General features: G+C 49.8%; 12 protein-coding genes across 12 annotated transcripts; 7 read left to right on the top strand and 5 right to left on the bottom strand.

The window, feature by feature from the left end:
• Positions 1 to 454: 454 nt before the first annotated feature.
• On the bottom strand, positions 455 to 1,743 carry ANOM_005965 (uncharacterized protein; the record flags this gene model as incomplete). Its single annotated transcript, XM_015551222.1, has 6 exons — positions 455 to 705; positions 758 to 840; positions 911 to 1,287; positions 1,358 to 1,449; positions 1,508 to 1,544; positions 1,591 to 1,743. 6 exons carry the CDS (start codon positions 1,741 to 1,743, stop codon positions 455 to 457), a joined length of 993 nt encoding a protein of 330 aa, XP_015406298.1.
• Positions 1,744 to 2,505: 762 nt separating this feature from the next.
• ANOM_005964 (FAD-binding oxidoreductase) lies at positions 2,506 to 4,132 on the top strand (the record flags this gene model as incomplete). Its single annotated transcript, XM_015551221.1, has 3 exons — positions 2,506 to 2,781; positions 2,876 to 3,951; positions 4,006 to 4,132. Coding segments are annotated over 3 exons (1,476 nt in total), but the record flags the coding sequence as incomplete, so codon positions are not given.
• A 199-nt stretch (positions 4,133 to 4,331) lies between these two features.
• ANOM_005963 (short-chain dehydrogenase) lies at positions 4,332 to 5,143 on the bottom strand (the record flags this gene model as incomplete). Its single annotated transcript, XM_015551220.1, has 2 exons — positions 4,332 to 5,041; positions 5,113 to 5,143. The coding sequence occupies 2 exons, from the start codon at positions 5,141 to 5,143 to the stop codon at positions 4,332 to 4,334; spliced, it is 741 nt and encodes a 246-aa protein (XP_015406300.1).
• A 376-nt stretch (positions 5,144 to 5,519) lies between these two features.
• ANOM_005962 (GMC family oxidoreductase) lies at positions 5,520 to 7,193 on the top strand (the record flags this gene model as incomplete). The annotated part of the gene is made up of 1 exon (XM_015551219.1): positions 5,520 to 7,193. The coding sequence occupies one exon, from the start codon at positions 5,520 to 5,522 to the stop codon at positions 7,191 to 7,193; it is 1,674 nt and encodes a 557-aa protein (XP_015406301.1).
• Positions 7,194 to 9,190: 1,997 nt separating this feature from the next.
• ANOM_005961 (uncharacterized protein) lies at positions 9,191 to 10,021 on the top strand (the record flags this gene model as incomplete). The annotated part of the gene is made up of 4 exons (XM_015551218.1): positions 9,191 to 9,353; positions 9,414 to 9,491; positions 9,568 to 9,647; positions 9,719 to 10,021. 4 exons carry the CDS (start codon positions 9,191 to 9,193, stop codon positions 10,019 to 10,021), a joined length of 624 nt encoding a protein of 207 aa, XP_015406302.1.
• A 129-nt stretch (positions 10,022 to 10,150) lies between these two features.
• On the bottom strand, positions 10,151 to 11,080 carry ANOM_005960 (oxidase ustYa family protein; the record flags this gene model as incomplete). Its single annotated transcript, XM_015551217.1, has 4 exons — positions 10,151 to 10,429; positions 10,496 to 10,614; positions 10,665 to 10,784; positions 10,855 to 11,080. The coding sequence occupies 4 exons, from the start codon at positions 11,078 to 11,080 to the stop codon at positions 10,151 to 10,153; spliced, it is 744 nt and encodes a 247-aa protein (XP_015406281.1).
• A 334-nt stretch (positions 11,081 to 11,414) lies between these two features.
• On the top strand, positions 11,415 to 12,410 carry ANOM_005959 (class I SAM-dependent methyltransferase; the record flags this gene model as incomplete). The annotated part of the gene is made up of 1 exon (XM_015551216.1): positions 11,415 to 12,410. One exon carries the CDS (start codon positions 11,415 to 11,417, stop codon positions 12,408 to 12,410), a length of 996 nt encoding a protein of 331 aa, XP_015406292.1.
• Positions 12,411 to 13,692: 1,282 nt separating this feature from the next.
• On the bottom strand, positions 13,693 to 14,292 carry ANOM_005958 (uncharacterized protein; the record flags this gene model as incomplete). Its single annotated transcript, XM_015551215.1, has 1 exon — positions 13,693 to 14,292. The coding sequence occupies one exon, from the start codon at positions 14,290 to 14,292 to the stop codon at positions 13,693 to 13,695; it is 600 nt and encodes a 199-aa protein (XP_015406291.1).
• An 873-nt stretch (positions 14,293 to 15,165) lies between these two features.
• ANOM_005957 (uncharacterized protein) lies at positions 15,166 to 17,024 on the bottom strand (the record flags this gene model as incomplete). The annotated part of the gene is made up of 6 exons (XM_015551214.1): positions 15,166 to 15,308; positions 15,422 to 15,521; positions 15,584 to 15,690; positions 15,745 to 16,170; positions 16,220 to 16,481; positions 16,545 to 17,024. Coding segments are annotated over 6 exons (1,518 nt in total), but the record flags the coding sequence as incomplete, so codon positions are not given.
• Positions 17,025 to 18,051: 1,027 nt separating this feature from the next.
• On the top strand, positions 18,052 to 19,183 carry ANOM_005956 (putative NAD binding Rossmann fold oxidoreductase; the record flags this gene model as incomplete). The annotated part of the gene is made up of 3 exons (XM_015551213.1): positions 18,052 to 18,378; positions 18,444 to 18,791; positions 18,863 to 19,183. The coding sequence occupies 3 exons, from the start codon at positions 18,052 to 18,054 to the stop codon at positions 19,181 to 19,183; spliced, it is 996 nt and encodes a 331-aa protein (XP_015406293.1).
• A 793-nt stretch (positions 19,184 to 19,976) lies between these two features.
• ANOM_005955 (putative glutaminase) lies at positions 19,977 to 22,034 on the top strand (the record flags this gene model as incomplete). Its single annotated transcript, XM_015551212.1, has 2 exons — positions 19,977 to 20,259; positions 20,320 to 22,034. 2 exons carry the CDS (start codon positions 19,977 to 19,979, stop codon positions 22,032 to 22,034), a joined length of 1,998 nt encoding a protein of 665 aa, XP_015406296.1.
• A 503-nt stretch (positions 22,035 to 22,537) lies between these two features.
• On the top strand, positions 22,538 to 24,428 carry ANOM_005954 (uncharacterized protein; the record flags this gene model as incomplete). The annotated part of the gene is made up of 4 exons (XM_015551211.1): positions 22,538 to 22,629; positions 22,771 to 22,921; positions 23,012 to 23,123; positions 23,226 to 24,428. Coding segments are annotated over exons 1-4 (1,475 nt in total), but the record flags the coding sequence as incomplete, so codon positions are not given.

Here is a 24,428-nt window from a genome sequence, read left to right as displayed (position 1 = left end):
GGGTTCCTTACCTGCTACCGGCCCCGTCACTGTGCCTACCAACGCCTAATCACGGCGTACTGTACCCGGGGCCGGTTGTTCTTTAGAACACTAAAATTGCTGTTAGAATACCTGTTCTTTCACGTCATGACCTTGGCATTCATTTTACCATGTCGGTGGCTGTCAGGGCCCTTTGTTCATCGTAATAGGGTTTTTGATTTCGCAATCTAAGTGCGACTCTTCTGGATGCTAGAAGAGATTTTGCTCCGTTTTCGCCTTTTGCTAAGAAGCCGGCCTATCACTCCTTCTGCTTCCTTCATATAATGACAAATTTTTATTGTAGCTACCTCGGGCTATGCATGTATGGGGAATATCTGCATTCAGGTATATATATTAAGACGAATAAAATAGAAAAACTAAGAAGCATTTTTTGATATGTCATAAATTACAATCATGAAGATGCTATACATCTTCCTCAAACTTCAGGGTACCTCTCAACCAGATTGATCGTGTCTAGTTCGTTGACTGTGTCCGGAATCCTCTTATGATTTCGGGCGGATCGACCGCTCTGTCTCGAGGAACTGTAGGGTTCGTAAGATTTGGAGCCAAAGGTCACCGGTCTGCCTCGGATAACGACCCACAGGGGACGCAACGTCGGAAGACAGGCAAGGATGACGGCGAGCGAGATTTCGATATTCGTCCAGAAAAAGACCGGAGAAGTATAGTCTATCACCGTACGTTAGCGCCCACTTCAGAGGTGGTGGGGTTGGTCACTTACACGTTTCATCGTTGTAGTGCTCCATAAAGGTGGTTCCGACATGGAAGTACATGGCCATGCGAGTAATGCTGATTGCGATAACACTTGACCTCCACTTGTTAGTCTGGATGATGGTCGTCGCATGGAGTAGAGACGTAGGAAAAAGGATCTTACGCTGCGCCCATAATGAACATGCCTGCGACGGCCAATCTCTGCTTCATGGGCAAGCGTAGCTTGAAGACCAGAGGTAAAGGCAGTACCAGGATGAACACGTCGATGATCACGTCGGTGATGCATGATGCATACCACATAGAAACACTGTCGATACACTTGTTGCCATAGAATGGCTCGACTAGAGGTGTTATGGGATAACAAGTGAAGAGGTTGCTGAAGAAGAAGGATATCGTCCAGACACCCGTAATACCTAACAGGGCCGCCGAGACATGGTTGAATACGCGAGAAATTGAGAAGATCCCCCGAAGCAATACGAGGAGCGACAGTTTTGTCAGGCCCAAACCAATGACGGCCATCAATTGACTGGCGAACTTGCACTAACGAACAGAATAATTGATCAACTGACCATTCAGACCTTGCGACGGTTCTTTTCCCATATAAACATACCTTTTCATAGGTAAGGAACCGAGGATCGTTGAGAAGTGGCTCTCCATCGGCTCCGGTTGTCTGATGCTGTCCTAGCTGGCCATCGATGGCACCTGGATGGAGCGTGAGCCACTGTCAGACTCATCATTGGGGACACGCGAGATAAGGTACCTATGAGTTGTGTGATAGAACATGCGACTGAGAAAGCCTAGAATTCGTTAGATTGCAACATATACACATGTATATCCACGTACCAGTGCCCCAAAAATCAAGTAGTCATCCCATTGTATACCTCCGCGTGAAACCCACTTGGCCCAAACCCGAAGATTCACGAAGATACACGGAAGAATTAGGAAAGTAATTCCCAACGCAATCATCTGCGTTTTCGAGTAGGTGTCAATCGCCATGACTGTGGTAATAGTAGTGAATAATTGAGATGGGCACACTGAGGCCCGGAGTTGCGCGGGGAGGAGTATAAATGCAAGGCCGGTAAGGTAAGGTACTCCACCATCTCGTCCTGAGATAAGACTGCAGCCAACGTCAACACCTGCAGCACTCATTAGTGATCCCCCCCCCTCCACACGTTCAAGAGGAGTCGAACAAGCCAGGGGGGTTGAGCATTTGTACTATACGGTACGGTACGGACCTTGACAGCAGCAATACAGCGCCGCAGGGTCCCAGTCTCTAAGCTGCCAAGTAGCGCACTAGGGCAAGACCCCTGCCCCTATAAATTAGCTGCAGGTCAAAGGTAGCAGTGCTTTTATTACTCCGGTGAGCCAACCCCTCTGGGAAAGATCGTCAATCATCCATTAACACTTTACCACAAATACAATCTCAGACTGGATTCGGAGTACTCCGTGGTTCCTGATCGCAGAGACCCATGGTCCATAGCGTCAGTACCCACTAGTACTATATGAATTCAAGCTGGTGTCAATGGTGAGGTCCAGTCGAGACTCAGATTACCCGCCTGTGGGCTGATTTGATCGTCTGCGAAGCTCTGTCTGACGGCTCCTGGCGTACTCTATGGTGGGGAACAAGATAGCGTAGGGGCAATTTTAGCCAGGTACTAACAGTAATGAAAGCGATTGAGCGAATCGTCATGCAAATTGCAAAGCCTCTAAAATTAGGGGTAGTGGCTTTCAGAAGGTGGCTGTATAAAATCCTCTAGAAGCCTGACGTGCTCATACCGCCTGTCCACCCCATCGTATTCTGTCCCCCGCGACCTCATGGCGACTCTAATTGTGTCCGTGCTTCTAACTCTTCTCGCCCATGAGGTCCTCGGGTTATCTCCTGTGCGTGTCTCCCACGAGTTGGGACCTCACCTATCTCCATCAGCTTTAATTACTGGCGCAAACACAACCGCGTACCCGCGTTGGAGCGAATTCGATGCCCCTAAGCCCGGAGTTGTGGTAACGGTGGCTACGGAACAGGATGTAGCCAAAACTGTACGTTCTCCTCCCTTTTCTCTTTTCTATTTCTTTTTTGACCCCCCTACTGTGATGTGACCGCTGTCCATTTCTCACACCATGTACTCAACAGGTGCGCTACTGCACGTCCAATGGCATTCCATTTCTGGCTCAAAATGGAGGACATGGGTGGGCAGATACATTTCACTTAGGAACGGAGGGACTTCTGATCAACATTAAACAACTTAACACGATCGATTTCAACGATAACAAGACGGAAGTCACAGTTGGAGGAGGAGTTGAAATCTCAGAGGTGATTGCGGCTGCCTCTAAGAATGGTGCCCTCGTTCAGACCGGTAACTGTAACTGTGTTGGAGCCCTGGGTGCTATCTTAGGGGGCGGATACGGAAACCTCATCGGCCTTATGGGACTTGGAGTCGACAACGTCCTGTTGCTCAACGTGGTTATGGCAGATGGTCGCTTGCACACCATCACGCCCAAGGATGGGGATCTCTGGTGGGCGATGCTCGGTGCCGGCCCTAACTTTGGCATTGTCACGTCTGCAAAATTGAAAGCGCTCCCAGTCTCGCCCTCAGACCAAACTGCCTGGTTTGGACAACTAATCTACACGGCAGATAAGGTCGAAGCTGTGGTGGAGGCCATCGACAAGATCACCTTAGAGCCGAAAATGAATCTTTTTCTGTATTACCTGAACAGTGGCTCTCCGGACTACACGCCTATGCTCGTCATCACACCATTCTACTACGGAACTGAGGCGGAAGGAAGAGCTGCATTCGCAACCTTCCTGGACCTTGGCCCGGCGGAGGACACTACGATCGAACTTCAATACCCGCACTGGAATGATGCGGCGGCGGGCTTCTGCACCAAGGGTGGGTATAAGCCGGCATATACTGTTGGTCTTGCTCGGATGAACCCCAGCACCTGGAAAGAGGTTTGGGACGAGTATGCCTCGTATATTGTGCAAAACGGCACCGGCGGCAGCCTGATTCTCATGGAAGCGTATTCTCTGAAGAAAGCTCGCTCTATACCGGAATCATCTACTGCCTTTGCATTAAGAAACAATGTCAACTTTAATGCCGTTGTTATCCCATGGTACTATGATACCAGCCTTCGTTCGGGCGCCGAAGCTTTCGGTTCCAAGATTCGTGACCTGTGGCGCTCTACTGATGAGCTTGACTCCCCGGCTACGTACGTTCCTTTTCCTTGTCTTTCTCCCAATCTTAGACTAATTTAATTATACAGATACATCAACTTCGCTCATGGTGATGAGGATTTGACTACGATCTTTGGTGCGAATGTGGACCGGCTCAGGGCTATCAAGGCGCGAGTGGATCCGGGAGACGTTTTCAATCAATGGTTCAATCTGTGAAAGCAGTGCTGTATCATACATGTATACTACTAACTAAGGTGGGTAAAGTAGGCTTTACTGTGGCCTAGAAAAATCTTTGGATAGATCGCATGTATTATCTGTCTGTACTTATTGACTATATATCTTCAATCGTCGAGGGAAATGCTGCAGCGGTAACATTTGAATCATCCCAGTCTACTGTTATAGTTTCAATCCTCCACTACCAAGGTACTACACCTTGAGGGCCATGGACTCTGCCTGGCTGATCGTCCTTCTCTCCCTTCACGACTGAGGCGATAATCTGCGCCCCAACCTCCGGCTCCGTCGCGCCCATTCTGCGCAACGCGTCCGCATCTCCAATGACATCAGTTGCGCAGAATCCTGGATCCGCACCTAGGACCCTAACGCTTTTCAGCTTCATATGGTACTGCACCAATAGCATATTGAGTGCAGCTTTGGCCACGCGATGCTCCGTGGCATGAGTGCCGCCATGCGGTGAGTTCGGCTCGAGATTATACGCCATTGACCCGTTAGAAGAGCTCACAAAGACCAACCGGGGGTTCGCAGACTTTAAAAGCAGAGGAAGAATCGTTTCCGTCAGACTCGCTGCACCGGTGACATTGGTCTCAAGAGTCAGCCGCAGGGTATCGCGGACAGCTTCCCGGTTGAGGAGGTAAATGCCTGCGTTATTCACGAGCACGTCCAGACGACCGAAGTCCGATTCAATATGTACCCTTGCATTATCGACAGACTGATCGTCCGTCACGTCTAGCTGGATTGTTGATACGGTGCCATGGATGCCGGACAGAGCGCGGAGAGAATCGGCGGCTGCTTCGCCCTTCGAGCGGTCTCGACTACCGATGATAATGTGGTAGTTGCCAGATAGAAGCAGGTTTTTGGCTGTTTCGTAGCCGAGACCCCGATTTGCACCTGGAATTCAGTGATGGTAAGTTATATTCATGTAACCACGCCGATGTTATAGTAGAGCGGGAAGGCCGTACCAGAGATGAGGACGATTGATTGGGATGCCATCGATATGGCTAGAGCTTCTTTTGCTGAAGTACCCAAGTGTAACTGTTAGCCTTGAAATCAGTGAGCCCTCCCACCCAAGATATACCTGCGATCGGACACTGTAGAGTATTTTTGCGGGGGGTCAGATGAATAGCATCGTCATTTGATAGCAGTCTTATCATATTTCCCCGTGTCCGAATCATCAAGAATCCCGCCGATCGAAAGGACTGGGGCCTATCGTTGAGTCTGTTGCCGGCAGACTAACAGGGATGGTCAGATAGTAGGCAATAACCATTCCTGTAGTAGTGGCTTTGACATTTAGGCCCCCCATCGACTCCCTCTTCCTTCCTCGACAATCTGGCCTCCACCATTCCACGCGACCACAACCACATCAGCTATGAATACCACAGCATTGGAAGCGGATTACATTATTGTGGGCGGCGGGCTGGCAGGATGCGCAGTCGCCTCACGCCTAAAGCAACGCAACCCATCGCTCGACGTTCTCATTCTCGAGGCGGGCAGTGACGCCTCCAGCAACCCCAACACACAATCGTTCCCGGGCCTCTTTTCGCTCCTTGGCTCTGATATCGACTGGACCTATAGCACCGAGCCCCAGGCGAATACGGACAATCGAGTGCACACTATCCATAGTGGGAAGGCCCTCGGAGGAGGGAGTGTAATTAATTTCGGTGGCTGGAGTCGCGGGGATGCGACGGACTACGATGACTGGGCTAGAATAGTCGGAGACCAGCGATGGAGCTACCATGGCTTGCTTCCGTACTTTCGCAGGTCAGAGTCGTTCTTCGACTCTAAAGCAGACCCCAAGCAACACGGATTTGAGGGACCGATTCATGTTACGTCCGTCTCTGCCAGTGACCCCAACAGACGGTATCCCCTTCGGGAGCCAATCAAGGCCGCTTGGAACGAGATTGGGGTTCAATATAACCCCGATGGTTGCTCGGGAAGTTTGTCCGGTCTCTGTGAATTCCTAGAGACCTGGCACGATGGGAAGCGTCAGGCAGCACACCAAGCGTACAGCTTGGAAGGTGTGCAGGTAGTTACGGAGGCTATTGTTCACCGAGTCGAATTTACGGACGGCGACCAGAATGGACAGAAGACTGCTTCTGCGGTACTTCTGTCGGATGGTCGGCGCTTTACTGCACGTAGGGAGGTCATCCTGGCGGCCGGTACTCTCCGGACACCCCAGGTGCTCATGCTGTCAGGGATTGGACCAGCCAGTATACTATCCCAGCACGCGATTCCAACTATCATTGATGCGCCGGAGGTCGGAAAGAACCTAAATGATCACTTTGCGCTCTACCAGCTATACAAGTTGCGCAATCCAGAGCGCGGGCTTGCCCTGGGTAGCCCCGTCCTCTCAGATCCCGCATTTATGAAGGGCTTTCCGGCAGACTGGGCTATTAACCAGGACGTACCGGCGGATATTTTGGGGGCAGCAGTGCGAAATGATAACGCGAGATTCGGCTCCCCCACAGATGAATCTTTCTTGAAACCCGGTCGGCCGCTCGTCGAGACTTTAATTGTCTATGCTCCGGCTGGTGTGCCCGGAGTTCCCATGGATGGCAGCTTCATCATGACCTCAGTCATGCTACTCGCTTCGACGTCTCGAGGAGCCGTCAGTATTCGGTCGTCATCGCCTACGGACCCTCCTCTGGTCGACTCTAATTACTTTGACACGGAAGCTGATCGTGTTACATTGACCCACGGCAGTCGACGCACCATGCAGGCTTTGCTGGACACTTCCGCCTTAGCAGATTATATCGAGGCTGAAGTGCCTCCCCCTGGAATGCCGGCTTTATCATCTCAATCGTCGAACGATGAATTCGAGGCCCGGATCCGGGCGACTGGTCTGGCCCACCATCATCCAGCAGGTACTGCCGCCATGGGCAAGGTAGTCGGTCCAGACCTCCGCGTCTTTGGCGTTCATAATCTTCGTGTCGTAGATGCGAGTATACTGCCGCTGAGTATCGGTGGTCACCCACAGGCTACTCTGTATGCAGTTGCCGAGCAGGCTGCAGACATTATTCTAGGGGCCAACGCTCAGACATGATCACCCTTCATGCAGTTATCAATAGGCTGATTTGATGGTTTCTTTATCTGTGTACAACCAGTGATCATTGCTTATTCCCTGACTTCCCGGCTACATAGAGTCCGTCAAGCGCTCTCATTTCAACAAAGGCATCATGCATAGACAGTCTTATAGGTAACCCATGTCTATACATCCAGAACACAGTCTTATCCGTAAACCATCAGTCTCACCCATATCCATCCAATTGACTGTGAAACCATAATCACTATTATGACTGCATGCCAGACTAGGGATCATCTCTTAGCCCACACGTGCATACGAGAGTCTACACGCCAGGCAATTGCACTAAGCTAGTAATTTCAGCGGCAGCGGCGGAATTATTTCGGAAGATACTCCTTCGCCCAGGGGTACCAGACATTGATGCTATAGCAGGGTACATTCATTAAGCCACCAATCAGCCGTCTGCCTGACTCGTTAAGGAGGCGTGCATTACTCGCGTATACACTATAGGAGTCAGAGCGCAAGAGTGTATACGTGTGCTAATATCTATCTACCTAGTCATTGGCGTAACTGAAGGCTTACCTTCTGCACTCTAGGATCCTAGCTACATACGAGCAGGGGGCACACAGACAATCCAACACCGTGCCACATACAGGTACCACCGTGTAATACGAACGGCTGCTGCGTATCATTGCCGCAACGGTCAAGGCACAGATCCAGCTAGGGTTTGAGCCTAATTAACCTGATGGGCGATCCCGCTTCCCCGTCGGCGATCGACACCACGCCACCCGTGAGATTATCGACTGAATTCATGACCCAGGCGAGAAAGCAATGAGGCCCATGCACTCGGAGTATTCAGCATTGAAGTCTAAACTCAATATTTCCTTCACATACATCGTTCCACAAACTGCAAGGATCTACATGAAGCCATGACCACCACTAAGCCACATCCCCTTTCTATTCCATTTCTTTATCTTGTCTCCAGAGGCTGGGCTTGATATTTCTCATCTGATTGACTAGAGAACCAGCTATTGCGAACTACGCTTCTCCGACCAGCTGTTGCGGACAAAGTCGTCTGCGTCCTCGCTGCGCTTCTCTGACCAACTGTTGCGGACGAGATCATCGGCGTCGACGACAGCTTGATTCCGGGATAGAACTAGTCAGCTCACAAACCCTGTACGGGTTATATATGGGACAAGGAATGACAGTACCACTCCGAGTAGGGAAGGCTGTGGCTGCGCCCAGAGCGAGCATAAGGAGGGATATGTATGTGGTGGTTCGCATTGTTTCTTTGCTGTGGCTTGGTCTCGTGTCTGTTGGTTGATTGGGATAGGGACCTGCTGCGTGCTTTTGCTGAGGACCCGGAGTTATATATGCCCTACGGTGAGAAGAATGGATGCACAGGCTCAGTTCATGAGGGTACGACAGCGAGAAGCAGAACAATCCATTCGGATGGTAGATTGCAGATCGAGTGCTGTTCTGGTGTATTGCGGTTAAGACTCATTGGCTACGGCCAATCCGTCGAGTGCGTATACGCAATGCCTCGTTCTCGGTGAGCATTTTCATGCATACAGACCTATATGGAATAATGTGAATACGAGTCTCTGGGTGTCGAGCACCATTCTGCAATATTACAGCATCAACTTATGTTTCCCTGGTTAGGGCAAAAGCTTAGCGTCGGTACTTCCTCCAATGATATGAGCTTGGTAGTAGTTCAGAATCCAATGTACGGTCTTCTATATTGTTAGTCGTCACTGCGTCTGTTTAGCCAAAATCCTTCGTAATGTAACCGCTCGTGTCCCTAATGAGGGGTTCTCCTGCTCGTGTCGATCCCTGGGGCAGTGGAACAGGTTATGACAGGTACCGTATTGCGCGATACAGGTCTGCAGATGTGTATCTCAGCAGCTATACTCAAATTAAGGAATGTACTCTGCATGTTCCAAAGCTGATTGCTTTCCAGACCATGACACCGTCCTTTCCCCAAGGAAAGGCACAATATCAACTACTATCTACACCCGATGGGATCAGAGCACTCCAACCCAATCCCTAGGAAACCCTCGCCAGTGTACACCAGAACAGGGGCAGTACTCGTGCAGGTGATAGTGACATTCACAATAGCCCTCACATTGGGCCTGATAATCGGCCAGAGACTATCAGTCAACACGTGGGATGGATTTATACGTGAGAAATCCATTCCCCTCCCACAGATCAAAGATATACTGAGAACATTCATCTTATCAGTACCCCAAGGCACAATCAAAACAGCCTGGGAGCATAACCTCACCTTTTCCCAACGCCCACGCCCGAGTCCGAAGCAGCGTGGAATTCCATAATCCCAGGTAATCCAACTCACACGTCCAGCAGGGTCAAGAAACACACTAACATGGAGAACCAGTCGGACGGGGTTTCATTCACCATCCTGAACTCGCGCCGTTCATCTCGAACATCGCTGTCTTTCACCAATTGCATTGCTTGGTGAGTTGGTTTTCCGCTTTCCTTTTTGTGTTAATAGGTAGTTTTGACAGTTGGGTGTCCTGGTGCTATAGCACGCTATTCTAGTCGCCTACTACGTCGCCGTGGAGGAATCGGATGTAGCGAAGGGGTTGCAGCGTCCGGATGAGTACCTCCAACAGACGGGAACGAGAATGGCTCCATCGCATATTCGACATTGCTTCGACTACCTCCGACAAACGTTGATGTGTGCGGCGGATACGAATCTAGAGGTGCTGGATCCTGAAACGCATACGACGAGTGGATGGGGGCAGAGCCGGCGGTGTCGGGACTATGATGAGATCGTGATGTGGGCGGAGAAGTGGGCGAACTCGACGGATACGGGGATTGTTACTTGAGGTTTAGCATTAATGAATTATGAATATATGTATTGATTTGTGGACATGTTTATATTATACCAAGGAGAGGTTGAGTGTAAACGTTACAAAACCACAATCATATCATCCATTTGTTGTCTCCAGCAAGATCTACTGCACCAACATCCCATAGTCACTCATATCCACCATCCTCGATCGCGCCCACTGATCCAGCGCCTCCCAGTTCACGCACTCGTGGTCGCTATACACCCGCGAATACGGCAGCCCGTCGACCCAGCGGAAGGTCGCCAGGGTCGTATCGCCGCGACACATGGCTGCTTCGCGCCAGTACTCGAGACAGTGGTCGATGTGGGCCTCCTCCCGGATACGGTCATCTTCCGTCATATTGGGGTAGTACCGATCGAGATGGAAGTGGCGACGGATGCGTTTCTAAAGACTGAGTGTTAGCTGTAGTCTCCAATAGGTTGTGGATGGATGGATGGATGGATGGCGCACGATGCAGTGGATTTCGTGGTATACGGCTAACTCTGCGATGTACCCTGATCCATCTTTGAAGGCGATGCTTGGGTCTGCGAGGTGGGAGAGTTCTTCGGAGGAGATTTTGGTCGTCATGGCTGGTTTGGAGGTTAGTGGTTGTAGATGGAATGGGTGGGAGAGGGCTTACGCTCGAGGAGATGTTTCCAGGCTGCGTCGAATTCGGGACGGGGATTGCCTGTGAACACGTTGTTTTCGATATCCCGTTTGAGACGTCGCTGTTCGTAGGATATGACTTGTTTGGCGGGGGCTGTGGGGTGGGTCAGTCATCTTGATATACGGTTGTGCTGGATTTCCATGCTCAAGGGGAAACAACATACAATAAGACAGTTTTGGTCGGACGCACACCTCGCTCAGTATAGTGGCCCGCCACCAGAGGCCAAAAAGCACAATGTTTGACAGTAGTAAGAGGGAGTAGAGTGTATAGTGGAAGTATATGGATCGTCCATGTTCTCTGTGGAGGGCCCGTCGCTGCTCATCAGAGGTTCGGGACGACTCTATATCGGACGAGGCAACGGGGGAGTAGTCGTGCTTGGTGGTGTCCATGATAGCGTCTTGCTCTCCAGGTCATATATTCCGAGGGGATGGCGGTTGTTATTATCCACCACTCCTTTAAATTTACACAGTATTGACAATACAACCAAGGATCGGCCGTGGGAAGATACGAGCGGAGCATCCGCCGGGGCTGCTGCAGAGCTAAAGCATCGTCACACTTCGGCTCTTGCAGAATGCGATAGCCGGCCAGCCAGATTAGCCGGTTTTGCCAATACAGGGCTTGATAACTCAGTGTAGCCATTGCTTATGATGTCCGTCTTGTAAGTGATCCAAGCCTCTACCCCCACCTTCCTCTAATATCATGACTCTTGAGAATTAACTCGCGATGAAGTTGCCTGCTTCATTTGCATACTTGAGACGCTGCCATCCTCGCCACTTATCAGCTCTGTACCATACTCGCAGACCCTTCAGCACCACAACAACCCACCTCAACAAGGATGGCGACTCCGCCAATGTATGGAACCTGACCCACGAAGACGTCTCCCAGTACTGGAGAGGCTACCTTGCCACACGCCCCAAATATACAGACGCATTCTACGACCTGATCTACAACTACCATGCCTCACACTCACAATCAAAACCGCCCTCATTCTCCATCGCCCACGACGTCGGCGCTGGACCGGGCCAGGTCTCCGCGAAACTGGCCCAGAGATTCTCCCACGTCGTCGTAAGCGATAACAACGAGAACCACGTCAATTATGCCAAGCACTTCCTGTCAAACACCAGCGTGCCAGCATCCCGATTCTCTTTTGCAGTCAAGAAAGGGGAAGACCTGGGCTCCAAGTACCCACCCGCCTCCGCCGATCTGGTCGTCAGTGCACTCATGTTCCCGCTCATGGATACCATGTCTGCGCTGCGAAGCTTCCATGCGCTTTTAAAGCCTGGTGGAACGCTCGCGATATGGTTTTATGGACGTGCGCACTTCGCCGAGCTCGAGTATGCGGGGCTGTGTCAACCGCTCTTGGACAGGATCATCAATCATCATTTCTCGGGCGTGATTGCCGGAGGGGGCCCGGAGCACACGGCGGGATGGAAGCATGTGGCGGATGGCATAGCCAGTTGGCTGGATTATATCCCCTTTGCGAACGAGGACTGGGGGTCTGTCGAGCGACACAAGTGGAATGCGAAATGGACTAGTCTGGGGTTCTTTGGTAACGAGGCGTGCAATTTTGCCGTGGAGCCGAGGAGTAGTGTCACAGACGCGGAGGCGGTGATCGACAGGGACGATAGGAGTCTCTGGAGGAAGGATTGGGATGTGGGTCAACTTCGTGAGTTCGTTCAGTATATATACCTTTTCAGGGGATGGAGGAGGAATCTGTGAAGCCGTTGTGGGCGCGGCTGGAGAGAGAAATGGGCGGGTTGCACGCCAGGCGGGCATTTTCGTGGCCGGTGGTTTTGATTTTGGCGACGAGGAAGTGATAGGACTTGACATTGACTGTAGCGTGGACATGGTGGATACTTCAATACTATGTTAAATAGCTTGAAATACACAACTTAGTAACTTAGAAGTTACGTCGTCTGGCCTGAGGTATCCTGGCTATATCATGGGCCCCTCTCCGAATCGTAGCAAGCTATATCACTTTAATGATGATATCCTGATGCCCTGCGGGTAAAGACAGAATTATTGAAAGACTATTCCGTCCACTGATATCATTACTGCACTGAAATCATAATAAATTTGACGCTATTCGCGGACAAAGCGGACTGACTTTGAGGGGTTAAAAAGAGAAGGGAGGAGTAACTCCAGGAGCAGACTCTCGAACTTGGGGATACCTGTTTATATGTATATTTCCAGTGAAGAGCTTGTGATAGTGTTGGGTACTCCTGATACGGTTTCATTCTTAGGGCAGCTTTTGCGCAGTGGTGAATGCTGATTACATAGGGAATCCCGATCTAGACATGACGAGGTATTGGCATGATGGTGGTTTGGGGATGCTGTCCCTTTCCTTTTTTTGGCTGACAAGAGGAGCTGCTGCGAACTATGAACAATTTACTAGCGCTTGCTGGGTAGGTGTTCGATGATTTTATCGTGATACTTGAATATGTTAGTGATGACTCGGCTGAATACGCTGGGACGTCTTGACTAGGTAGCGGAATAATAATACTATGTCTTATTCTTCACTCTCCTTATATCTCTTACTCAGCTTGGCTTGCGATCCGTTGAACTGTTATAAACCTTTTACCTACTAAAAGATAAAATGGAATAAGGGAAGATCTCAAGGACATTCAACTATCATACACGCATAGGTGGTAGATGATACGGTCGACCTAAAGTCTGCTTTGTATAGAAACATAAATACTAAATTGGCAGGCGTTCTATGGCCATATCATAAAGTAAACGCTGTGCTTAATATCAAAACCAATTCCCTGTTCCGCTGGCATTTCCATCGTCATTGTCATAAATCATAATTGGCTCTGAGACCATCCCGGAGTCCTTCCACTGGATTCACCTGGTTCACACCTTGACTGTGGTGGTGTAGAGAGCACTCTCAAAAGGCAGCCGCTGATACCCCCTAAACTAAGGAAGACGTATACAGTTTCAGGGCCACTGGTGTGTCACGTTGGTCGCGCACGTACCACGTTTCGAATTATTTCCGCTGATCTCATTTCGTATATGAGCGTAACTGTGTGTCTTTTGGCGGAGAGTATCGTGGTAGCGTAGCACCGTGGCATGGCTGCGACCAAGCAAATTCGGTCTCTCGCCTAAGCCCCATCATTCTTTCTTGAACGGCACGCTGCAGCTTTGAGTTCCTTTCCTTCTCCTCTTGAGGAGACAGAAAGTAGGGAAGCCCGTTGCAGTCCACTACGACGGAGCCGCTCACGGAGTTGTAGCCTGGAAGAGCGCTATTCATGGCAGCTGTATTGCTGTTGGGGAGCATCATGGGCCTCCACTTAGACGATCGTCTCGAGAGTCGATTATTGTAAGAAGACAGACGTTGATAACTGTGAGAGGGCGCTGGCGGGTCGATGTTTTGCCAATAGAACGACGGCTCTTGGGATGCCGAGCTAGATACGGGCTCCAGCCGTGCTTGGTGTTCTTTTGTCGGTTGGGCGGCGTTGGGTATGCGTGGCTTTCGTGTTGTCGAACCAGTAACAAATTCTCCGTCGGTCGGATAAGAGGTGTGGGTTTCCACCGATCTTGCTTCAGTTGCAGGTGATGACGACGAGGAGAGCCGCGACCTCAGATGGCGGAAGATAGGCATTGGGGGCTGTTGCACTAGTGATATACACTTCCAAAATAGGATACAACTGAGGTGAAATACCTGCTTTTGAGCCTAACGACCAAAGTAAATTCCAAAGAGGGAGGGGGTTAGTGAGAGGGGATGAAGAGTGCGAACGGTGGACTTGTTTTTACAAGCGCTAGTCTGGTGGTGCGTGGTTGCCAATTATTGCTATCCCGAATGCAAGAAACGCTTGATCCTTGTCAAGAGCAATTCACCGGGCAGCTAAGAATGTGAGAGGGCAGATTCCAGAAGCTGGTTTTAGCACACTGCGTGGAGAGTGTAGAGCTTAATAGATTCGGCGAATACACGCCGATCCGTTATCGGGGCGACAGGCAAATCAAGGTTGCTCTTTGTGCGCCTCGCTGATGTGATTTATGATAGGAGATCTCCGGATGTCCTAAATTAGAAATGGGTCAGGGCGGCAACACGATGCAAGATGCTTTCTCGCCGTATATTATCCGGTGGCTGTCAGCCTGATAGAAGAGGCCATTGTGATAGGTTAGTTGGAGATCGGAGAGGATTAGGGCTAATGCAGGGTATGGTGTCATGGTGCATCGCCATCTCAACTTTCACCGCTCCTGTTTTCATTAGCAAACAAACACACGCAACCACGGCAATTATAAGCGATAGGGCTAGAAAGAAATCCTTTGTTGACTAAAATCAGTATCAACCGTGACAGCGGATCCTTTCTCATCTGCTCAGACGGTTTGAGGGAGTAAAGAAATGAAAAGGAAAAGACAAATCTAATAGGATAAACAAAATCCGCCCAATTTTAGTGGCATAACGAGAAATCGCCAATGGACTTCTACAAAGGCAGATTCCCACTTGCCTGACATGGTTGGGCTCCCAAAGTCAATTATCATCGGATCCATCACACCACTGCTCTCTCAGGGACTGAATTGATTGGGACACGTCCCAGCCAGTCCTTGTCTCCACGTCTCTTAGCAGATTTTCAGCAGCTTCCTGATCTTGCCTTTGCCGGAGTATCCACCCCCCTACGAATAGATGAGTATATTAGAAGACAACCACGTGAAAGGCAAGAGACAACAGCAACAACGCGGAACCACCGTGGTGATACTGGTGGCCATGAGGATCCCTTAGAACTCACATGAAACTAGACTATGCCGCGCAGTGAAAAGAGTGTTTTCGGCCCGTGGGTTAGACTTTGCTAAGCCAAGGACGGTGAGAAGGTGGCCTCGAACGGTTTTCTAGTCAAGGATATCAGTCACACTGTCATTCTTCCACGGGAGACAGATTCAGAAAGTTTAACCTCTATATTGCGCGATTGCCTGAAACTCTCGTACGCCAGAGACGGGTTCGGACGATAGGAAAATGCGAGTATGATTTGAGCGATATGATAATACTGAACGCCAACCACTACGACACATATGTTAGCTGACATGACCAACACAAACTCGAGGTGGGGCCTACCGTGGACGGGCAGCAGCATCCAGACTCCTGGAAATCTTCGATGCACCTCATTGCTACGAGGGACATACTGGATAGGCTGGAATGTGGGCGGCTTTCCGGTATTCCATTTCTCAATCTCCTTACCAATTTCTTCTAGTATCGAATGACTGACTGTGCGATCGTGATTGAATGCGTGTTTGAGAACCTTGGCTAGAAGAAAGACCATCCGACTCGCCCAAGCAAAATCGTCCTCCCGGCGGAAGACATTTGAATTGCTGAAACGATGCAAGTCCGTTTGTAATGGTCGTTGCGAAATGAGTGATATGTAAATGTCCTCACGTAGGCATAACCAAGCTGCTGCCTCACCAAGGCCTCCGCTTGATCCGAACGATGATATCGTATTCAAGATCTGGGTTGTACCTGTCAAATGGAACTGATGGTCCTCACCTAGTTCGGGTAAGCCTGGAGCAAATGTTTGTGTTACGTTTGAGCGTACAGTCCATTTCCTCATGCTGCCGGAGAATCGCAACTGCAGCAAGAACCGTATCTGTGATACTATCTCTGGGCCCAGACAGAACGGGAATAAGAAGCTGGAGGCAGTGGTTATGGTATTGTAGGGCTTCAGATATGTCTTTTTGTCTCTGTCTATCTATATGTCGAGAAGAGAACGCAAAGATTGCATAACGTAATACTGGCTCCCCAAGTGCTCTCAATGGGACTTCGATCTCAAAATGTCGTTGGGGGTCGGTTATATCGGCCTTGTGATTTATCAGTGCCTGCTCTGTGTTTTCAACCACCGTGTTTATTAGTGATTCACTCACCCACAGGGCCATATTGTCGACATAGTTGCGTATAAGTGCGGCCTCCCTCTCACTAAAAGAGGCATTCTGAGCATCGGTGGTTCTGTTCTCATGCAGGTTCCTATTTGGCGATGAAGGCAAACTAGACCCACGATCATTTCCAAGATACAAGGGTACCCCTGGGGTCTGACAAGCTGGCCCGTTACCGAACACATAGTTAGTTGAGATGCGCCAAACAAAGGAACCAAGAGACAATATGACGACGAGAATCTCCTCACTATATATATGTGGTACGGATGGACTTATAGATGATCGAGGTCCTGAGGCAGACTCCGACTCCGACAGTTCATGTTGATCAGGGCTCGTGTATAGCCCAACTGGGGCTCCGAAACTGGAATCGTACAAAGAGTCTAAGGTGCCACTCGGGTGAAAGGAAGTATCAGAGTCACCAATACAATATTGCTCTTTGATGGCGATAGTTTCATCGTAAAATTGAACTTGAACTGGGTTAATTGAGATTCCTCACATGATATTGGTCAACGTGTATTGCTCACAGGGCCCTATCGGATGTGGCCAAATGCCTCTTTCTGGGAATACAATGTCGTGGTCATTGTTCAGATCTAAGCCTTCGCGGAACCTCACATTAAAGCTTCTATCGCAATCGACCCTAGCTTGTTTGCAGTGATGGCAGACAGGGGAAAGGGTGTCACCTAAAAATCGAGTAAAACATTGAGCTGATGGTGAGGGTATGGATCATACATACATTTGAGATGCCGAGCTGGAAAAAATTCCCGGTTAGCTTTGCTATCCTCATAGATCTATGAGATGGTCACCCTTCCTCCTACCTCTACATCTCCGACTAGGACAACGGTTAGCTTTAGTGCAAGTATGGAATATTAGTATGGTCCTTGCAGATAAGGAGAAGCAGGAGGAGTTCTTATTGGACAATTAGTACCAGCCACTAACTAGACGACTCCTCTTTTCTCGAATTAGAGTCATAACGATGCAGATGAGAATAAGACACGGAGAGACTTTCCAGGAAGTGAATCCAGTTGATGGATTTCTCCACATCCACGTAACCCCGCATGGGTCGCGGCGGTGTTGCTGCCTGAGGTGTCAATAGACCCGTTGGGATGAAAGGGAAAGTATCTCCATCTGATGAGAGGGACGGCAACTCTTTCCGTTCCCCACATCCCAAGTATACGCTCAATTCCACTGAGATAAAATTAAACTGCAGGGAGCTTTGACAACGAACGGCATACCAACCAGACATATTGTGGGTCTTCTCCAACATAGCAAAGATGCATAGCAGACGGATATTCTTGCCTCACACCAAAATGGTCCAGTATTCCATTTTGCGATCTCCATATATTCCAGGGTATATAAGGCGCGCAAAGGTGCTCCTCGAGTCACAAGAACCAGCTCCGGAATTCCTTTCACAACATCTCTCTCCTCCATCTCATTGTATAACCTCTTTCTTCTGCTTGTATACTGATTGTGATTTCCATCTGAAACACCATCTTGCAAGATGTCCGTCCACAAGCTCAAAGTCGGTATGGCTGGTCTGGGCCGTGTTGGCAAGATCCATGTCATTAACCTTTTGCATCACACTCCTCGTGCTGAGCTCGTGGCAGCTTTCTCTCCTGATCCTGCAGAGATTGCCTGGGGCAGACAGAACCTGGAGCCATATGGCGTGACTCTGTATGATAACTACGACAAGATGCTCGAGCATCCCGGCCTAGCGGCAGTAGCCATTGGCACAGCGACATCTGTTCATGCCGAGCAGACTATTAAAGCCATCGACCGTGATCTACACGTTCTCTGTGAGAAGCCACTATCAACAGATATTGAAGTGGTAAGTCTGGATCTTAACATTGGTTTCCAGCCTTTTCCTTGCACATATGTTAACGGCTTTCACAGTGCAAAGCGGTGGTGCAGAAAGCAAAGACCAAGCCTCATCTCAAAGTCATGTGTGGCTTTTCTCGCCGATTCGATGAGTCTTACCGCGAGGTCCACGACAAAATCAGTCAAGGCCTGATTGGTCGACCTTCTATCATTCGAAGCCAGACATGTGACAAGTTTGACCCCTCAGGATTTTATGTTGCATATGCCGCATGGTCTGGCGGTGTCTTCGTTGATATGTCTGTTCATGACATCGACCTCACCTTGTGGTTCTTCGGTGATGACTCGGTCCCTAAGAGCATTTCTGCCCACGGAATTACAGCTGTCCAGCCGGAGCTGAAGAAGTACAACGACTATGACAATGCAGTAGGAATTGTCGAGTTTCACAACGGCAAAATTGCCTATTACTATGCTCCCGCATGATGGCACACGGCCAGGAAGACACGACTGAGGTCATTGGCACCGAGGGTAAATTATCTGTCAACACCAACCCTCAGCGTAACTTTGTCAACTTCTATCACTCCGGAGGTATTACACGAGAAGTTCCTAGCAACTTCATCGGCCGATTCGGTGCTGCTTTCGTTAAGGAGGCAAATGAGTTCACCGCTGCTTGTCTAGACAATACGCCTCTTCCGATTAAATTGACTAACGCAGTCAAGGCTGTGGAAATCGGTGCCTACCTTCAGGAAGCCCTAGTAACTGGGAAACAAATTCACTTCGACGAGATTGGAAGGAGGATTGAGAAGCCTATGCTGTAAAGGCGGGGGGTTAAATGATTTCTCTATAGAGGAAGACTGTTCATTAACGAAAAGCAATCTCCATAAAACAAATCTCGAGCGCTAGGTTAAATCGCACTTGTACCTCACAATCCGCTCGAGCACCTCACTTCGTAATGTTTCAAAGAGTACCTTGGCTTCTGTATGTGTGTAGTACTAGTATTTATGAGCCAGAGCTTCAAGTTTGTATAGCTAGACTCCTGTTAACGTACCCCGCATTCTTGGGCTGTCTTGGCAATCAATCGAATAAATCCCCAGGACATTAATGTATTAAAGTTCGTGGCTCTAATCGTCCACTGTCCACTGTATTAAAAACAGTCGAATGAACAGGCCTCTAGTACTGCCCTGTCATAGAGATCGACATGTCCATCAACCCACCGGGCGTTCCGATGCATGACGAATCACCCCCATGACGAAACTGATCGACGAGCACACACCAACGACCGCGTGGATAAATGTGATCTGGGCTCTTGTGTTTCACGAGTAATGCGCCTGGAATTCCTCCGGCCGACCATATATCCTGCAGTCTTATTCGCCCAGCTAACCGCAGAGTCACTACATCTATATTTTTGTTTCTAGAATTGCCAGATTGGTAGGAAATTTCTCAAAGCTTCCAGTCATTATGTATCTTGATTTTCGAGATCGTTTAGGGATTGGCACCCTTTTCACAGCGGTTATCTCTATGTTTTCGCGCGAGAGAAGCGCCGTAATTTATAGACCAGCCTTACCTCCTTCCTACCCTTTGGCAGTCCGCAACCCATATCTCTCGACATGGATGCCTAGCGATCAGGTTCAAACTTTGCCATATGCAGAGCCTCAGTTTTGGACCGGACAGAGTCTCTCTTGGTCGGTGATGGCGCGGGTTGACGGGGAGACGTACAGCTTGATGAATGGGAAGAATGCAGGAGATGATGATATTTTCCCGGCTATCGTTTCGAGTGCAGAATATACTTCCACTCACTCAATATTTACTCTGTCTGCTGGCCCGGCGACTTTCACCCTTGATTTCTTTTCACCTGTGTCGCCTTCCAATCATCTCCGACAGTCTCTCCCGTTCAGTAAGATATACTATTTATGATCCATGATAATCATGTCGTTAGCTGATATGAGTGTTATAGGCTATCTGACGGTGTCTATATCGAATGCTGCTGCCAACAGCATTCAGATTTATTCCAGCATTGACGACCGATGGGCAGGAAAACAGGAAAACTCCAACCGAAACTTCCAGAAGAAAAACACTACAGCTATCTTCTCTCTTGGGGTTAATAATTCTGTCCTGTATGAAGAGCGTAGTGATATGGCAACATGGGGCCAGGCTATATTTGCGTCTCGTCCAATACCCACTTCCAATCTTTCCTTTGCCTCTGGAACGAGCGAGAACGTGCGCTCCCGCTTTATCAGGACAGGGCACTTAGATGGAAACGACCATTGGCTTCCTGGAGGAATTGTAGCTCTATCTCATAACTTAGGAACAGTTACTAGCAGTCAATCCGTCACATTTGCTGTTGGTTATGTGAGAGAGGAAGCAGTCAATTATCTTGGGACGCCATATACGGGATACTATAGAGCCAAATACCCAGGGACACCTGAGGCAGTCACCTATTTCCTGGACGATTATCAGGATGCTCTCCAGGAATCGCTGAAGTTTGACTTAGAGCTGTCTACTAAAGCTAAAACAATCGCAGGTCAGAAGTATGCGGACATTGTTACCTTATCGACCCGTCAGGCTTATGGAGCTATTGATCTGACTATTCCTAATGATTCACTTGATATCGATGATACCCTGGCGTTTGTGAAAGAGGTCTCCAGCGATGGCAATCTCAATACTGTTGATGTTATTATGCCTGCCTTCCCCCTATACTACGCCATGAATCCTGACTACATACGATTATTGCTAGAGCCTATGATGAGGTACCTTGCAGCGGGGCGCTGGCGGGAGCCGTATGTAATTCATGACATGGGCTCCCATTACCCCAATGCTACTGGTCATGACAACCAACAAGCCGAGCCAATGCCGATTGAGGAATGCGGTAACTTGATGATCCTAGCACTAGCATACGTGCACGCAACCGGCGATAGAGAATGGGTGGCCAAGTACCAAGATATCATGAGACCCTACGCGGACTATCTGGTTGACAATGGTGTTGACATTGCGGAGCAGCTATCTTCCAATGATGCTGCAGGGCCTCTTGCTAACGAGACAAACCTAGCCATTAAGGCTGCAGTGGGAATTAAGGCATTCGGTCAATTGACTGGGCTTACTGAGTACTCCCGTATTGGCAAGGAACGAGCAGACCTCTTCTTCAACCAGCGGCTTGGAACCGATGGGCAGAAGACACACTTCGTGCTACAATACCCAGACAAACCCGCCTCCTGGAAGATCCCATATAATTTATACCCAGATGTACTGCTTGACCTTGGCACTTTTCCTCCAGAGGTTCATCACATGTCAAGCACATTTTTCAAGTCAGTTCGAGGAGAGTACGGAGTTCCTCTTGATAGCCGACAGGACTGGGCCAAATCCGACTGGAATATCTGGCTAGCTGCCACTTTCGACTTGGACACCCGAGACGAATTTGTGGAAGACCTGTGGACGTTTATGACCAACGGAAAGCATAATTGGCCTTTCTCTGATCGTTATGTTGCCACATCAGCTCAAGGGGCAAATCCCGGGGTGCCCATCTTGTGTCGTGCTCGGCCGACAGTGGGTGGGCATTTTGCGCTGATGGCTTTGAACGGGCCCGGATCTCTTTGGAGCGCTGCGTCCGGCGCTATGGAATTACCCGACACCATGGATGAAGAGGGCTTTGAGACGCAAAGAGAAGAGCTGTGAGTTGGTGGAGCCGCTTGTCAGTACAGTGTCGAGTGTGATTCTGCACCGGCAATGGATTTGCCATGAGAGTAACACTATGAGCATTATACTAGTACTTAACTACAACTGCTCCTTTGGGAACAGTGAATAAAAAGTATAGGGACGGTAGTCAATCCTTGAAAGTGATAATATATATGTTGTATTGCTGCTGAGCCCTGGGGCTCATTGCCATAACTCAGACATGAGACACTTAATCCTTTTAGAAACCCATTGTTTGAACAAATTGGCCACGGGCGACCCCTTGCATTGATGCGTTGCCGAAGTTTGTATGATTCTTCAGGCCTTCAGGCACCAAGGAAGCAACGACCCCCTAGGGATTACATAAGCTATTGCGGCCTCAGGCTGTTGTGTCCCGTCAGGTCAGTGACACTCTTTCCCCAAGAGTTTCGCTGCATCCAAACTGCTTCGCCGCTGTGTTTAGCTTTCCTTCTCCCTGTTTATTTGTCGTCCTGTCTTTTGCTTCTTCTTTCTCTCCCTCCCTTTTTCGCTTCATCGCCGCCTATAAGCCTTCGTCTCTTATATTCCGCCCCTTGATAAGATCCTACTCATGGCTTCTGTATGTATTCCCTCTGTTTGACTTCTCCGCCATTTGCTCTCCCGTGCAGATAGCTGGCCAACGTCATGGCTCGCCCACCACGCGTTTGTACGCGCCAACGGAACAAGCATGCCTACTGACACCTCCGTGTTCCTCTTCTAGCCCCGTCCTCCGCACAACTTCGGTCCGCAAGGCTATCCTCTCCCCAACGGTGCTACTGGTCCCGTACCTGGCGCCACCCCTCTTCTGCCAAACAACGGCCGAGTCATTCAGAACGGCCCCGTCAGAGTCCTGTGCATTGCAGATGTTCGAGGTAGGCTTCTCTAGCATACACCCGTGGAGACATGGTGGTAGAGATGCGCTTGACTAACTGGTATTTCTTTTTTCCGTTTGTGTTACGCAGGTAATCTGAAGTCTCTGAATGAGCTGGCCAAACAGGCCCGTGCAGATCATATCATCCACACCGGTGATTTTGGTTTCTATGATGACACATCGTTGGATCGGATCGCCGAAAAGTGAGTAATGCACTTGATATTTGAGCTTATCTACGGATCAGATTACGTTGGGGCTTCAGTGTCCGAAATTGAATTCGCTGACGGCTGGGTATCCAAATTTAGGACCCTTAAGCATGTGGCCCAATACTCTCCCCTGCTTCCTGAAAACGTGAAGCGGGCCATCGCACAAACTCCTCCCCAGCAATCCATTAAGCAACGATTCCCCCCCGATCAGCTACCCCTCTCCGAGCTTTCTATGCTGCTCGACAAGCGGCTCACACTTGATGTCCCTGTATACACCGTTTGGGGTGCCTGTGAAGATGTTAGGGTGCTGGAGAAGTTTCGTTCTGGAGAGTACAAGGTGAATAACCTTCATATTATCGACGAGGCCAACTCTCGCCTACTGGATATAGGTGGTGTCAAGCTTCGTCTGCTCGGATTGGGAGGTGCAGTGGTTATGCACAAGCTGTTTGATAACGGCGAGGGCAAGACCACTATTGCCGGTGGCCTAGGCACCATGTGGACTACTTTGCTGCAAATGGGTGAGCTGATTGACACAGCGAATCGTGTGTACGACCCATCGGAAACTCGTATCTTCGTCACTCATGCGTCACCCGCGCGTGAGGGAATGCTTAACCAGCTATCTGTGACCCTGAAGGCTGATTTCTCGGTTTCTGCCGGTTTACATTTCCGCTACGGCTCCTCCTACAATGAATTCTCCGTGAATCCCTCATTGGACCACTACCGAGGCAAGCTAGCCGCATCGAAGGCTTCCTTCAACGATGTTTGGGAGACGGTGCGCGGTGAGGTCGAGGCTGCAATTGCCTCTAACGAAGCCCAGAAGACGCTCTTGGATAATGCTCTCGATGTAGTGCAGAAGATGCCTACTATCGCTAACGGTGGGAACCCGTTCGGCGGACCTACTGGCCCCGGAAACGCAGCTGGTCAGGTCGATGAAAGTGCTTTCAAGAATATGTGGAACTTCAACCTTGCAGATGCAGCATTTGGTTTCCTGGTCCTTGAGATCGAGGCCGGCCGTATCGCGACGGAAATGCGCGCCCAGGGTTTCAACTTCGCACACCGCGGCGGTAAGCCTCCTGTGCCTGCCGTTGCTGGACAGCCCAATCCTCCTGTGCCTACCGGTACCCCTGGTGTGGCCTCCCCGGCAGCCCGCCCCGCTGTTCCTCAGTTTGGCCAGGCCCAGCCTGTTGCCGGACGTCCTGGCGCCCCTCAACAGCCGCAGCCTCAACCTCAGCAGGGACAGGCCAAGCTCCCGCCGCAGCTCCCACTCGCACTTCCCCAGTTCCCGTTATTCCCAAGCCTGCA

This window comes from Aspergillus nomiae, assembly GCF_001204775.2.
Source record: "Aspergillus nomiae NRRL 13137 chromosome Unknown contig00160, whole genome shotgun sequence".
NCBI lineage: Eukaryota > Fungi > Ascomycota > Eurotiomycetes > Eurotiales > Aspergillaceae > Aspergillus > Aspergillus nomiae.
Note: the sequence above shows the minus strand (reverse complement) of the source record. Positions and strands in the feature narration are given on the sequence as shown.